This window comes from Globicephala melas, chromosome 12 (assembly GCF_963455315.2).
Source record: "Globicephala melas chromosome 12, mGloMel1.2, whole genome shotgun sequence".
Taxonomy (NCBI): domain Eukaryota; kingdom Metazoa; phylum Chordata; class Mammalia; order Artiodactyla; family Delphinidae; genus Globicephala; species Globicephala melas.
The window spans coordinates 8,572,431-8,586,481 of record NC_083325.1 but is presented as its reverse complement, the minus strand read 5'-3'; the positions used below and the strand labels follow the sequence as shown (position 1 = coordinate 8,586,481).

The 14,051-nt window shown below is 55.4% G+C and overlaps 1 protein-coding gene across 9 annotated transcripts in view; it reads left to right on the top strand.

Moving 5' to 3' along the window:
• The window catches only part of INPP4A (inositol polyphosphate-4-phosphatase type I A), a 130,934-nt gene that overhangs the window by 97,844 nt on the left and 19,039 nt on the right, over window positions 1–14,051 (top strand). For 4 of the 9 annotated variants that reach the window (XM_030838872.2, XM_060309949.1, XM_060309948.1 and 1 more), the window contains 6 exons: window positions 2,086–2,269; window positions 3,488–3,706; window positions 4,495–4,738; window positions 8,256–8,288; window positions 12,527–12,699; window positions 13,498–13,621. In XM_030838872.2, coding sequence (XP_030694732.1) covers window positions 2,086–2,269; window positions 3,488–3,706; window positions 4,495–4,738; window positions 8,256–8,288; window positions 12,527–12,699; window positions 13,498–13,621 — 977 coding nt within the window. The remainder of the gene's footprint in view (window positions 1–2,085; window positions 2,270–3,487; window positions 3,707–4,494; window positions 4,739–8,255; window positions 8,289–12,526; window positions 12,700–13,497; window positions 13,622–14,051) is intronic. The other 5 variants (XM_030838874.2, XM_060309952.1, XM_060309950.2 and 2 more) reach the window with 2 other exon arrangements.

The window sequence follows — 14,051 nt, the reverse complement described above, 5'->3', positions numbered from 1 at the left end:
ACCCACTGGTGCGTTTGGGAGTCCCTTCCTGGCTTCTTTTACAAGAACCTGTTGCTTTTCAGTTTTCAGTTTCCCTTCACGTCTTGTAGGAATGAAGCCAGCTTACATTTTTATGGTATTTAATAGTTAATGGAGATTTGTAAAACAGTATTACTAGGGCCAGTTTTATCCCTGGAGGGCAAACCAACAATTAATACAACCCAGTGACTTTTTCCACCAACAATGAGATGGCAGCCAGAAGCCACCATGCCTGCTGCCTGGGGTCCCCACTGCCGTTCCAGGCCTCCCCAGACCCGCCCGGGGCGCTTGCCCCGGCCCAGAACAGGGGCTCCGCCCTGGGGCTTGTGAGGCACCCGTAGCCCTCAGAACTGCTGCTGTCGAAGAGCTGGAGCAGCTCAGGGGCCGTGGCAGGGCGCACACTCCTGGAGGTGCTGCACGCTGAGGACACCCTCCCCGGTGGCTGAGGCTCTGCGGCTGCCCCCCGTTTAGGCCTGTGGTTGGGCTCCCACGCTCATGTGTTCACGGTCATCCGTGAACAGCAGCTCTTTGAAGTGCATCCTTTCTCACTCCCGCCACGTCCTTCCCGTGTGGGAAGAGTAAATTTCACAGCCTGTTCGGGGTAGCGCTCCCGAGACCCAGCTGTCCCAGATGGTAGCTATTCCGCCACGTCCTTCCCGTGTGGGAAGAGTAAATTTCACAGCCGGTCCCAGGGTAGCGCTCCGGAGACCCGGGGTGGCGCTCCCGAGACCCGGGGCAGCACCCCCGAGACGCAGCTGCCCCAGACGGCAGCTATTCATTCAGCAGCGATTGCAGGTTGGAGAGCAGCGTGCGCACCTCGTGCTGTGCAGGCTTGACCGCAGCCTGCTGCATGGGCTTCTGGCAGCTCCATCGTTTTTCACTGTGGTGTCTGGGCTTGGGGTGTTGTTTTTTCTCGGGTGCTTCGGGTTTTTGTTTTTGCATGTTTACCCCATAGTCCATCAGGGGAATGGGCAGGGCGGTCTGTTGGTGACCCAGCTTCGGGTTACCCTGGAAAGAGCCCAGCAGGGAAAGGGCTCAGTCCTACTGTGTGACCCTCACCTCCAGGGGCAGCAGTGGGGGGTGCGGTCCTCCCTTTTCCCCTGAACTCAAAGGGCAGCTCTTCGAGGGGACCAGTCAGGGCCCCTCCTTACATGAAGCATGGCTGCCTTATACGTCTCCCTGTTTCCCTCAGCTTCCTCAGGTGGTCTGAAAAATAAACTTATAATATTGGGTTGATTGGGGATCTTAGCTAAGAGACATGCAATTTACCATCCCCATCTAGAAGGTCCCACGAAGCCAGGGACGTGGAGTTGGATCCCCAGAGGCTGGTGTTTGTGCCGGACAGTAGCTTTGACATCAGATCCCAAGATGCACATGCTGCTCGATGGCAGGGAGTGGGGGACGAGGGAAGGACTGGTTTTCAAAGCCAGTGAGGCATCCAGGCCTGGCCTCCAGTTCGGCATGTTCTCCATGCCCCCCTTCATCCGATGGAACATTGAGCAGGGGAGTCCCGGAGCAGGGGAGAGAGGATGGAAGCCCAGTGTTCTGGGGACTTGCTGGGGTAGACACATGAGGGAGGGTGTGGGTCTGTGCGCAGAAAGTTTGAAGTCCTGATTGGCCAAATGAAAAGACAGGTTTCTTTTGGCAAAGTCCAGCCCCTACTGCAGTCTCCCTTCACTGCGGTGTGAGCCACTCTGGTGTCAGCAGGTCTCCACTCAAGTACTGCTTAAAAACTGACAGAAGAGGTTCTTAGGTGAAAGGTTGTGAGCATCCAGGCAACTACTGGGTTCAGCATCTGTACACACAGGTAGAAACACAGTAAGAATACAGATACATGCAAACATGAATAAAAGGCTTAATTGTATTTTAACATTTCAAGCCTCTACTGTACAGACAGAATGGATCTGCTGAGATTTCCTCTTGTCCACCAACAACTAGACCAGCCTAGGAAACAGCCCCGAGTAACAGGAGGCTTCACCTCGTGTTGGTGGTGGGCAGGGGTGGGGAGGTGCTACTATCCCCACCGATTCAAGAGAACCCCTTAGAAGCTGTTCTCATCCTTTTTAGTACGTCGTCCAGCTGCCAGTCCATCATCTACATACCACAGGACATTGTCAGAGCCAAGGAGATCATTGCCCAGATCAACACCCTGAAAACCCAAGTGAGTTACTACGCAGAGAGGCTCTCGAGGGCGGCCAAGGACAGGTCCGCCACTGGCCTCGAAAGAACACTCGCCATCTTAGCAGACAAGGTAGGAGAGGCTACCCTGCTGCAGGTGGGTGGGGGTCCCTTGGGTTTCTGAATACCCCTGGACACCTCATGTGTGCCTAGAGCTGTCCACACAAATGGTGACACTGGGATGACCTTGAAGGTCTGACTTCAGATCCTATTCCCACAAAGGCCTGGGGCGGGGCTTGGTGACTGGCCCGTGGTCACAGAGCTGGATGGGGGCAGACCAGCAATAGAGCCCGGAGCTCAGGAGCCTCAGCTGTGGCTTCATGCACTTGGCTTTCCAGGGAGCGCACGGGGGTCTTGTTGAAGCTGGGACAGTTCCTCTGCTTCCTTAGTGACTGCCTACCCAGCACATTTGGGGCCACATTTCTGTTGTACTCACAGTTCGAAAAAAGAAACTGAATTATTATACACACATAATATAAGAACAGTATAATTTCACTGGGTTATGTATAGTCCACAAACCAGCTTCTAATTAACTGTCACCTGATCCTGATTAAAAATTGATGGGTGATGCTTTTTCACATGACTCAGTGTCTCTCCCAACGTACGTGCCTCCGCCAAACACACACGTGGCCACAGGCACACACACGTGCACACACAGATTCTGGTCACACTTCCCCACACACACCTGCTTCACTGGGATGAGCTGCTTTTCCCCGTCCGAATGTCTTGTATCCTTCCCATGTGTTTGCCCAGTAAAAAGACTGAGAGCCGGGGATTAAATCCACTCATAAAATAAAGGTGACGCTGTCAGACGTCAAATTCTGAGCCACAGAGCTGCTGTTGCTTGCAGAATTCCCCAGAACCGCAAGTGCTATGCCAGGAATCCCGCTGCCCCGCTGCCCGGGGCTTCAGGTATTAGATGTGACGCATAAGACTTCAGCGGTTAAACTGAAGTGAGGCCTGTGCCCTGGGATGGAGGGACAGCCCGGGAAGCCAGTGAAGGCTGGCACTGGGCTCACCCCGGGCCCCTCCTCCAGCCATGTCAGGCTCAGAGGCTGGCCGGGGTCCAAGAATGTCAGAGGCTTCTTGGCCTCCCTGTCGTCCTCCTTGCGTTCTCCGGGCTTCTGTGGGAAGTTCTTGCCGAGATTCAGCCGGGCCCGTCGTGCGGCAGGCAGCCTTAAACCTCGGCCGTCTCGAGGGCTGCAGCTCTTGGGGTGTGGGCACCGTGCGGGAGGGCGGAGGGGGGCGGGCTGGGCGCTCAGAGAGGCCGGGTATGCGTGTGTCCCTGCAGACCCGGCAGCTGGTCACCGTGTGCGACTGCAAGCTGCTGGCCACCTCCATCCATGGGCTGAACGCGGCCCGGCCCGACTACATCGCCTCCAAGGCCTCGCCCACCTCCACTGAGGAGGAGCAGGTGATGCTGAGGAACGACCAGGACACCCTCATGGCCAGGTGGTCGGGCAGGAACAGCCGGTCTTCCCTGCAGGTGGACTGGCACGAGGAGGAGTGGGTGAGTCTGCCGCCCCCGCCCGTCACCCTACCGCTGAGCCGGCCTGGAAAATGCGAGGCCTCGCTCCCTCACGGGTGTCGGGCCCAGCCCGGGCCCTGCCCCCTCGGCCTCCGCTGGCCGTCAGCCCTGCCGGGGCCACGTCTTTCTGGAGATGTGGGAGCTGAGGTGCTGGGCAGCTTGGTGAGGATTTGGGAGACGCCGCCCTGACATCCCGTCACGATGTTGCTTCCGCTGGATGGGCTTTGAGAGCAGGGTCTGCCCCTTGAGGGAGTGACACATCACGGACTCATGTTTGTCATTTGCTGGGACTGTTCTTCGGCGGTGTCGTCCTGGGGGCACCGGACTGCCGGCGGCAGCAGCGCACTCCCCCAGGCCTGCCCTGGCGTCCTGAGTGCTGCCTGGGTTTCTGCAGGGACCCCCCGCCCCCGTCCCCCATGCTGAGCGATCCACGGCCTCCATCCAGAAGACCTCAGTCCCCTGCGGTGTTTGTACGAGGTCTGCGGGGAGGGAGGAGGGGACGAGGGTGCTCCCGTGGCCCTTGTACCCACAGTGGCCTCCGGGACAGCGACTAACAGACGTCCCCCAAGCTTTGAAACTGACGCCCACGGGACATCGACTTGTCTTTGGAAAAGCAGATGCAGCTTAATGGGGGATTCCAAATTGTCTCACCCTCTCTGCATCCTGAGGGCTCTCAGTGGGCGTGGCGCCCGGGGGTGGGGGGCGGGCCCTGCTTTCTGCCCTGTGTCTCCTGCTGGGAGAGCTGACCCCGCGCCCCTTGGGTCCGCCAGGAGAAGGTGTGGCTGAACGTGGACAAGAGCCTGGAGTGCATCATCCAGCGGGCAGACAAGCTGCTGCAGCGGGAGCGCCTGCAGGCCGAGGGCTGCGACCACAGCCTCCCCGGCACCGGCAGCTGCGCAGGAAGGAAAGGTAACCGGGGCAGCCAGGCCTACTGGATCCGACCGGAGGACCCCCTCTGCGACGGGCCCCCCTCGCCACGCCCCCCCGCCGCATGCCGCCCTCACCCGACCACACGTGCGTACGCACCCCGCTTCCCACCTCCACCTCGAGCGCTGTCTGTGTGTTCGTGTGTGTCTCTAACTCCACGCCCGCCACGCAGACTGCAGGGAGGCCTCTCAGCAGAGGGGGTGTCGCGGCACCCAGAGCAGTGGGGGCGGGGGGGGGCCGCGTGTGAGCCTGCAGGCGAAGGCCGGTCCTCAGGGCCCCGCGAGCTCACGCTGCCGCGTCCGGGAGGGTGGGGCTCCTGGACTTTGCTGGTTTGTCAGCCAGTCTGGGGACCCGAAGGAGGCCGAACGGTAGATGCCTTTCTCGTGAGGTTGCTTACGGCATCAGGCATCAGGGACAAGGTGAGGCGCGCAGCTCTCTCTGGATGAGAGCTGGTGGCAGGCCCAGCGGACTCGTCTAGAAAGCCTGGTTGTCACTGGCTGGGTGCGCTTTTATCCGGCAGAGGCCTGCTGCCCTGGGCCTTGCTCGTAACCCAGTCAGAGGGTGGGCCCCGCTCCCACGTCTGGGGGGGCCAGTTAGGTTCCTCTGTTCGGCGCCACCTCCAAGGTGGGGCTCTCGGTAGAAGGCGGGACGCTGGCGTGAAGCGGCACGCTTCAGAAACAGCCTGCTGCCTGCGGAGACACAGGGCATGACCAGACGCTCTGCCCCGCTGCCGCCTTACAGCGGGGGGCCTCGTGCCTCCTGAACCCGTGGGTCCCTGGTCCCTGCAGCTCTGGCCTTTCCCCGGAAGAGCTGGTGGGGTTGTGCGCCAGGCAGCTGAGATCCAGCTGCCGCCGCCGCCTCCTTGCCCCCCTTTGGGCGGGTTAAGGCCCAGCTGGGCCAGGGATGGGCCGCTGGCAGTGGGACTTGTCATTTCTGAACCGGGCAGCTTTCATTCAAGGCAGGGTCTCGCTCCCCTGTCGGAGCCTCTTGGTAAATCCTCCTTGGGTTTGTCAGACGCCCTCCCCCTCCTGTCCGCCTGCAGTCTGTCCTCAGGGTGCGCTCTCACTTGAGCCTGTGTTTCCTCGGTGTCCCCGTCCTCCACTCTGCCATCTGTGAGGGGTTCGACTTTCAGTTCCCCAAACCTGTGTTTGGTTCATGGAACTGTTTTGTCTTTGTTCGTGCTGTCATTTTTTTTTTTTAATGTAAATTGTGTTTCTTTAAAAAAATTTCTGAAAGTTCATTGCTCATTTCTCTTTAATATTGTCTTGCTTGCAATTTAAACATTTTTCTGCATATTTAAAAAAAGTTACTGATTGGATTTTTTTAAATGCAGGAGATAGTTCATTTAACTGGATATACTGTTGTATTCATAACTTAAATGTCCTCTTTTTCTAGGCACGTCCCCTATTGTTCAAATATATAGACAAATTTAAGCGCAGTTTTAAAGTTATTTAAAGGAGCATTTCTTTGTGATATTTAGGGCTTGACTTGTACCTGTGTGTGCCGTACAGATCAGCTCTGTTGTGCTCATGGGAGTAGGAAGCGTTTGAGAGAGTCTGACTCTGATCAGCGCTCAAAAGAAACTTATGAAACCACAGGCCTCTAAATTACCTGCACGTGGTCCTTAATTTAAAAATCTGAGCACAGCCGGGAAGCCGTCCAGACCTCGGCATGATCAGGAGGATCTGGACAAACCAGACTGTGAGCCATTTGTTTTACTCAATCTCTTGTCCTCAGGGACCAGAGCTGGGCTCTGTCGTGACTCCCGATGCCCTTCCAGGTTCCTGGGGCACTTGTTTTGGCCTAATGAGCGGGGTTGTGTTCACACCAGCGTATTTACTGCCCGTGAACAACTCCATGCCTCTTTGAAAGGCGTTCTCTCTTTTCATTGCAATTCTCTACCCTGTCCTGGGTCCTTGGTTTTCATCTTTCATCAAGGAGTCGCCCTGCCTCAGCCCCGCCTGGGGTCAGGGCTCCGCAGGGCCCACTGACCAGTCCCCCGCAGCGGGGACCGTAGAGGCTCCGTGAGCCTCCCTCTCCTCCTGGTTTTCCACCCAAGTGACCCGTCTGCAAACTGTCAGGATTTGGTGACTTCCATTACCTCCCACACACACTCTCTCCTGCTCTCCTCATCCCCGAAGAGTCCTTCAAACCCTGGACCAGGTTTCTCTTAACCTGAGATCTATGGGTTGCACCCCAGGTCCCCGTACCCCTGAGACTGTGTGCTAAAATCTGCATGTGTGTGGAGCAGTCCACAGTGGGCATCAAATCGCAGGGGCCTCTGTGATCTAAGAGGAGATCCCTTTCTCCCGTTTGACTGAAAGACGAGTCTACCCAGTGGGTTTAACCCCTGATCCCTTCTCAGGCATGGTCCCAGCCCAGCAGTTTGGGATCACTGCAGATCATGAAAACAGTCTTCTAAACCCTTCTCCTCATAGAGCCTTGGGACCTTGGAGGAAGGGTTATGGGGAGACAGAAGTCTATATTTTTCCAAGGCCTGGGGTAATTCTGTTTTCGCCAGACAGATGTTGAACGGTCACCGCTGTGCATCACACGCGCCACGGTGGTTTCCCTCTGTGTGAAGCAGGCAGTCTCAGGATATTTGCACTCTAGTGAAGACGCTGAAGTCTTCAACTTACAGAGGCCTTTAATTTTGCTCTATTTTCTGTCCCGTTGGCCAGTTTAAGAAGTCATTGCCAAAGACGATGAGAGAGAAGATCCCTGCCACCACCCTTCTGGACAATCCAGGTTGTCAAAGTCTCCGTTCAGCTGGTTCCAGTTACTCTCGAGGATCTGAAACCACCTGTTTCAGGATCCTAAAACGTTCTTTGAACTGAAAAGTTTAGACATAAAATAAAATAAGCTTTTAGCCCAAACGATCCCTTTTCAAACTTGTTTGTTTCAGGTGGCACACCCAGTTAACCAGGAATTCTAGAGTTTTTAAGGGAGAAGAGAACTTGAAATGAGTACTTCCCGATGTGACTCAGTGTAGGTGAAATTGAGTTAAACTTGGTATTCTTTGAGGGACCTGGAGGGATGTTCCAATTCCAGACTTCCCTCAATCATAAACGTTTTGTATTTGGCTTAAACATCGTAAAGATTGGCATGCATGTGTCTGGTATATGGGTCTTATGACGACCCTAACCTTTTGGATCTCAGCAGCCGACCTCTAGCCCGGGCTCTAAAGTCAGTCAGGGCGGTGGGCTCTGAGCTGCACACTCGATTTACCGGTCAGTCTCTCTCACTGCAAGTTTGCTTCCAGATGTCGTGAGCCAGCATGGGCTCCAGCACATGCAATGGGATGGACGTGGGGGCTTTATCTCATTGTGACACGTTAACCTGCTCTTCCCGAAGAGTGTGTCATGTTGAAGTACCAGCAACATGCATGTTGACACCGGTGGATCGGGCAGGGAGCTCCAGGCAGCCCGACCACCTTCGTGTGACTCCTGGGGAAGAGGCAGGCAGGCCCCCGGCCTCTTCTCCGAGGCTCGGTTTAGCCGGCTTACTGCCAGCTGCTGCCGCAGTTGCGCTAAGCGTTGAGTTGCTCGTGTTTGAACCGTGTGCCGCTCCTTAATCATCCGTGTCACCCTCCATTTCTGTGCAGATTGCAGTCCCCCTCCTGAAGAGTCCAGCCCAGGTACGTGGTTTATGTTCAAGGCTTCTGCAGACGTCTTCTTAATATTCAGGGCGTGTTTGTAGCTAAACTGTCAAAGGTTACCTTGTACTCCCAGAGTCAGGAAAACATTTTAGGAGTTTCCTCATTGTGAGGGATGTAGCAACTTTTCTTAGGTTTGCCGAGGGGCCAGTCGGGCTGGTATTGTGGCCAGAAGCAGGCTACCACATGCGTTTTTGTCACTTTCCCGTCCTAAACCCTTTTCAGAAGTTAGTGTCCACGAGCGCATTAGGCTTCCTGAAGTGGGTGGCCTGGCTAAGAGAGGTACATGATGGTACGTGACGCTTCCTGTGATTTCACCTGAGCTTGCGAGCGTCCCATGGAGGGGGAGGCAGATAAGAGGTAGCCGTCCAGATGCTGTGGCACGGTAATCACACAGCCTCCTCTCTTCTGAGCCTGGCTGCAGCCTTAGACTTCCTGTCAGGCACTGCTGTGGGCTTCGGGTGGAGTTAGTGCTAGAAATGGCATCTTTTGGACTGCATTTGCATGTAGAAATCAGTGTTTGTGACTCTAGTTCAGGGGTCGGCAAACCACTGCTCCGAGCGAATCCCGTCCACCGCCTGCTCCTGTAAATACCGTTTTCCTGGAAATAAGTCACGCCCATTCGTTCACGTACTGTCCACGGCTGCTTTGGGGCAGTGCCGGAGTCCAGTAGTTGTGACAGAGCCCCTGTGGCCTTCAAAGCCTAAAGTGTTGACTGTCTAGTCCTTTACAGAAAAAACGTGCCGACCCCTGCTCTAGTTCATATCGAATTTCCTCGACGTGGCTTGTGGTTTTCCCAGAGGGAGCATGAGACCCCCAAGTACGATGTTGTGGGGTTTTTTTCCCCTTACACTCCAAAAAGCAGCTATCCAGTCATCCCGTCCTCTGACTGCATGTAAATATGACGTCGCAGGCCGCCTGCCTCATGTCTAGGGTGCAGCCAGCTGTGATTGCGGGATTTGCCGCACTATTCCCGTCAGCTCTCAGAGCATCCTCTCGCTCACACGGCACCGGGGAATTCAGCTCCGCTCACGGCCGTGACTCCAGAACCCCATTTGCTCATCAGCGGGTCATCTGATGGGGCGCCTCATAACCCCCCAGTTTGCTTTCAGCCCCTCAGTTTCTCTCCCCAGAAACGTTAGTTTGGTCACGAGCAGGTCTCCAGCTCCGGTTCCCTGGGCCCTCCCCAGCACCTCCCCTGGCCCAGGCCTGGCTCCTTCCCACCTGCCTCTGGACTCCCAGTCCCCCCAGCTTACCTGCCGGACAGGTCGGTGCCTTCTCGCTGTGCTGTCTCCCCCGAGCCCCGTGGCGGTGACCGTCCCCAGCAGTTAAGGCCAGGAAAGGGGGTGGCGGCCTCATGACCCTGGCCCGAGGCAGCTCGGGGCTTTCCTCGGCTCTGCGAGCCCTGCAGTTTGTAGAGCCGAGGGGAGGTCTAGCGGGTTCCCGGGCAGCACTCGGGCAGCCTGGCTTGTACAGCTCTCCTCGTCTTCTGTGAGCTCTGTCACTTCCAGAAGCTTTGGTGGCCTGTCCACAGCTGATGTCAGATGGACTAAAAGGTCCCCTGCCAGGGGTTCCTTTAGCTTTTCCCACAGAGCTGTATTTAGTCTGAGTTAGAACACGCCATTTTCTCTCTCTCTCTCTCTCTCTCCCTACTCTCTCCTTTCCCTCCCCTATTAATGAGAAAAAAAAAAAAATACACAAAGCAAAGCTACCTGAAGTAGCACAGTCCTGGACTGGCCGCCCGTCAGTGAATGTTGCAGGTGAGCAGTGAGGTCGGGAGCTTGCCCCACAAGGGGCATCGGCTCCAGCACGAAGGGTGCTGCTTAGGCACTGGTGTTTTTTGTTCATTGCCAGACTTTGTCGATGTAGGAGGCAGAGTAAACCCCTTCACCAACCCTAACGTCCCAGACACCTGTACTTAACTAGGTTCTGGTAGAAATCTCATCACTGTCCCTGAAATTTATTTTGTTTGGAAGTTCTGAAGTTTGGTTTCCCCTCGCGTTGACCCAAAATGTATTAATCCCCAACGACTCTTCGCTGCGTAGTCAGATGTGTGTACGAGTGGCCGTTCTTTTTGTGTGTCTGGGAAAACACTTAGCCTTTCTGAGGCTTTCCTTACCCCTATTACTAGTCCTCTCTCTGTGGATTAAGTGAGAAAACAGAGAGTGAGGCACTCACAGGTGTTGATTTAAGGGCTGGTTGATGCTCTCATTGAACTCCGGAGCCATCCAGACACGGCTGAGCCCTTCTCTAGGCGGACATCAGGCTCAACTCCCGCCCAGGGCCACATCTCTTCTCCGGAACAAACCCTGAGTGCTTTTTTTTAACCATTCTTCCAATTCTACAGTTTTTTTCAGTGTCTTTTTTTTTTTTTTGTCTGGTTTGTTGTTTTTTCTCTAATGCAGCAAAACTAAGTCATTCTTATGTGGATTTCGTTTAAACAGAAGTAGGCAGAGTAAAAAATTGTATGCAGAGGGCTTGCTCAGTCACATAAGACCACTTGTATATTCTGATCATTTTCAGGTTAAAACGATCAAGAGTTGCATAGTGATTACATATATATATTCAGGTTAAGTGGAACAGAAAGTAAAATTGGCAACACTTGCTCTAAGAGCCTTTACTTCTGAGGTGAAGCGTAGTCTTAATGACTGCCTACCTTTCCCCAAACTACTTGGCTATTAAAACTTAACGCCCATTGGCCTTTTCTGACAGTTGAATATAATTGACATGGATTCAACAGAGTTCTTCAAAGAAACAAAAACATGGTCTCTGAGAATTTTAGAGGAAGAAAGACGTGGATATTATCCACAACAGTCACCCCGTTTCACCGCGAAGGGCCCCTGTGGCTGAGGGGTCAGGGGACCTGCCCACGGCTCACCCACCACTGCTCAGTGGCAGCTGGGGCCTGGGACTCACATTTTCCACGCCTCCATGCAGGGTTCTTTTCCACTGTGATTTATTTGCCAGGACCTTTTTGCTGTAGACTTTCTAAATGTAAGCCTGCCTTTTTCCCACTAGAGGTAGAAATCTTTGTCCGCGTACAGTGTGTCTGTATATACACTTAGATCATTTCCAAATTTTGAATGGCTACGTAGACTTGAAAATCTGCGTTGACCAAACACTGAGTACAGGGAAGTCCTTTTGTAGGTTTTAGGCGTTTCTCTGAATTTGTTTCTCAGCAAAGCGTGAAGCACACAGTTGGAGAGAGCAGAACCACAGCTCCCTTCTCTCTTTTTAAGATTCTGTTTATCTGAGACGGAGCTGACCATCCTAGCAGCTGCACTGCTCACGAGGCCAGGTCCTGTCCTGAGTGGGGTGACGGTCACGGGCATCCCGTGACCTGCATGCACCCCACCCTAGGAGGGTGCCCTGCCCGGGCTGCACACCACTGCCTTCGCCGCGCTCCGGGTGGGCGCACCCAGTGGTGATGATCCAGTGCCTATTTCTGGGCTTGGTGGCCTGTTAAAAAAATATAACTGATGGGGGCATGTCTTTTCTCGTCTCAATGTCTTCCAAATAGGAAGGACCGAGAAGAGCCAAAGCCAAAAATACCTTTCACTCTGTTTTTCTCCCCTGAGGTTCTATTTTTAAAAAGTTGTTTTGGTACAGGGTCAAAGTTTCCTTATATTCCAAAAACAGAAAAACCCCACTAAGCCAGGAATAGGGGGAGTCTGGCAGGAAGGTGGCGGCGGGGAAGAAAGCGCAGGAGGCGGGGACGCTGAGGGCTGCGGCTGCGTAGGCGGGGAGGGTCCTTCCGCAGTCGTGGGTGGGGCCTGCGCCCGCGGCGCAAAGGCTCGGCCAGGCTGGGTTGGCCTTGCTCCGGAAGCCCGGGGCTCTGCCTCGCCGCCTGGATCAGAGAAGCCAGACAGCAGGTACCCCGCGAGGGATGGCGGTGCCGGGAGGCACTGGCCTCCGCAGACACAGTGTGTTCTTGCTGAGTCATGACTCCCAGAGCTCGCTGTCATCTTGCTCGAAAGGAACAGTCGGGGCCGTGAGTGTGTAGAGTCCCCAGAGGGGGTGTCGGTGGTCCCCGAGGAGGGCTGATGGTGCGTTTGCTGGAGAAGCTTCAGGCTAGGAGGGCAGAGAGCGGGGCTGAACTTGGCGCCACTTCTGGGCCGTGCGGAGGCGGGAGGGGCAGGCGGGGTGGCAGGGCCGGTGCGGGACCGGGGGCCGGGGGCCTTCGAAGCGCCACCTTCTGAGCCGACCGCCCCTCGTGCCAGGTGAGTGGAGCGAGGCCCTGTACCCCCTGCTGACCACCCTCACGGACTGCGTGGCCATGATGAGCGACAAGGCCAAGAAGGCGATGGTCTTCCTGCTCATGCAGGACAGCGCGCCCACCATCGCCACCTTCCTGAGCCTGCAGTACCGCCGCGACGTGGTCTTCTGCCAGACGGTAGGTGAACCTGTCCCTCTCTGCCGGTTGAGGAAACCAGCGTGGCCCTTTGCCCTCCCGCCTGTGGCTTTACCCGTGTGGCCTGAGGCCTGGGTGTTGGCCTTGGAGGGAGGGGGAGGGGAGCTGCTGGCTCGCAGGTGCTCAGGACAGTCCGGCTTCACACCTGCTCCCTGGGAACCTGCCCCAAGGAGCCTGGGGTCACACCGGCCCTGGTGCCACCTTTGTTCTTCCCTGCAGAGGAGTTCATTGAGGGAAGACGCGCAATCTGTTTTCTGGTTTATAAAGCAGCAGGTATTAGGCCCGCTCAGGCACAACTCTATTCCGGTGATTTCGATTTCCCTTAGAGGAGGGAAGAGCTTAGATGAGCATCACCAGTTTTCAGGTGCAGTCATCTGATTAGCAGAGTGAACGGTGGCAGAGGCTTGGTGGGTTCCGTGTGGCTTCCTGTCCCCACGAGGCCGGGGCTGTGCAGGGGGCACCCTGTTCTCCGCTCCTGCCCCTCGTCGTGAGCACCCCGCTTTCCAGCCGGCGCTGCTCTGGATCTTCGGGCATAGAGGCCTTTCCTTTCACCGTGGGGAAATCATTCTGGGCTTCCAGAAGGTTCTGGCCCAGGAGTGACCCCAAGGTCGGGTCGGAAGCTGAACCAAAACCAGACGGACCTTTGGAAGCGAGCCCTCCCGTGGCCTCTGCACTCCTGGTCCCAGCCCCCGAGGGCGAGGGGCCGCCGCAGGCAGAGCAACGCGGGTGCAGGAACCGGGGCGGCCAGGCGCGAGGTGAGGCGGTGTCTGTTCCCTGCAGCTGACGGCGCTCATCTGTGGCTTCGTCATCAAGCTGAGGAACTGCCTGCACGACGACGGCTTCTTGCGGCAGCTCTACACCATCGGGCTGCTCGCCCAGTTTGAGAGCCTGCTGAGCACCTACGGTGAGCCGCCTGGGCTGGGCTTGGGAGAGCCTCCGTGTGTGGCCCCCTCTCGTCTCCCTGAGTGGTTGTCTGGTACACAGGTAACACGTACTGATGAAAATGTATCCAAACACCCCGATAGGTGGCAAAGAACTAAAAAAAGCCCTATATAGTTACACACAGGCACACACACACACCCCCGCTTGTGGCCCATTTCTGCACCCACTAAATTATTAGAAGGAGAGTTGCTGGGTCACACAGGAGTATTTTAAAAATTTGTTGGTATTTCCAAATTGTCTTATCAATGCTCTCTTCTCCTCACCTTCGTTTTCTGTTTATTTCTTCTTAGAAGGTAAAAACGGATAATTTCTTTAAAGTATCTGTTAATCTTTGGAGTTCTAAGACATTGAAGAAATATCAAAAGATCTAAAGAATACGGAAAGATCACAAC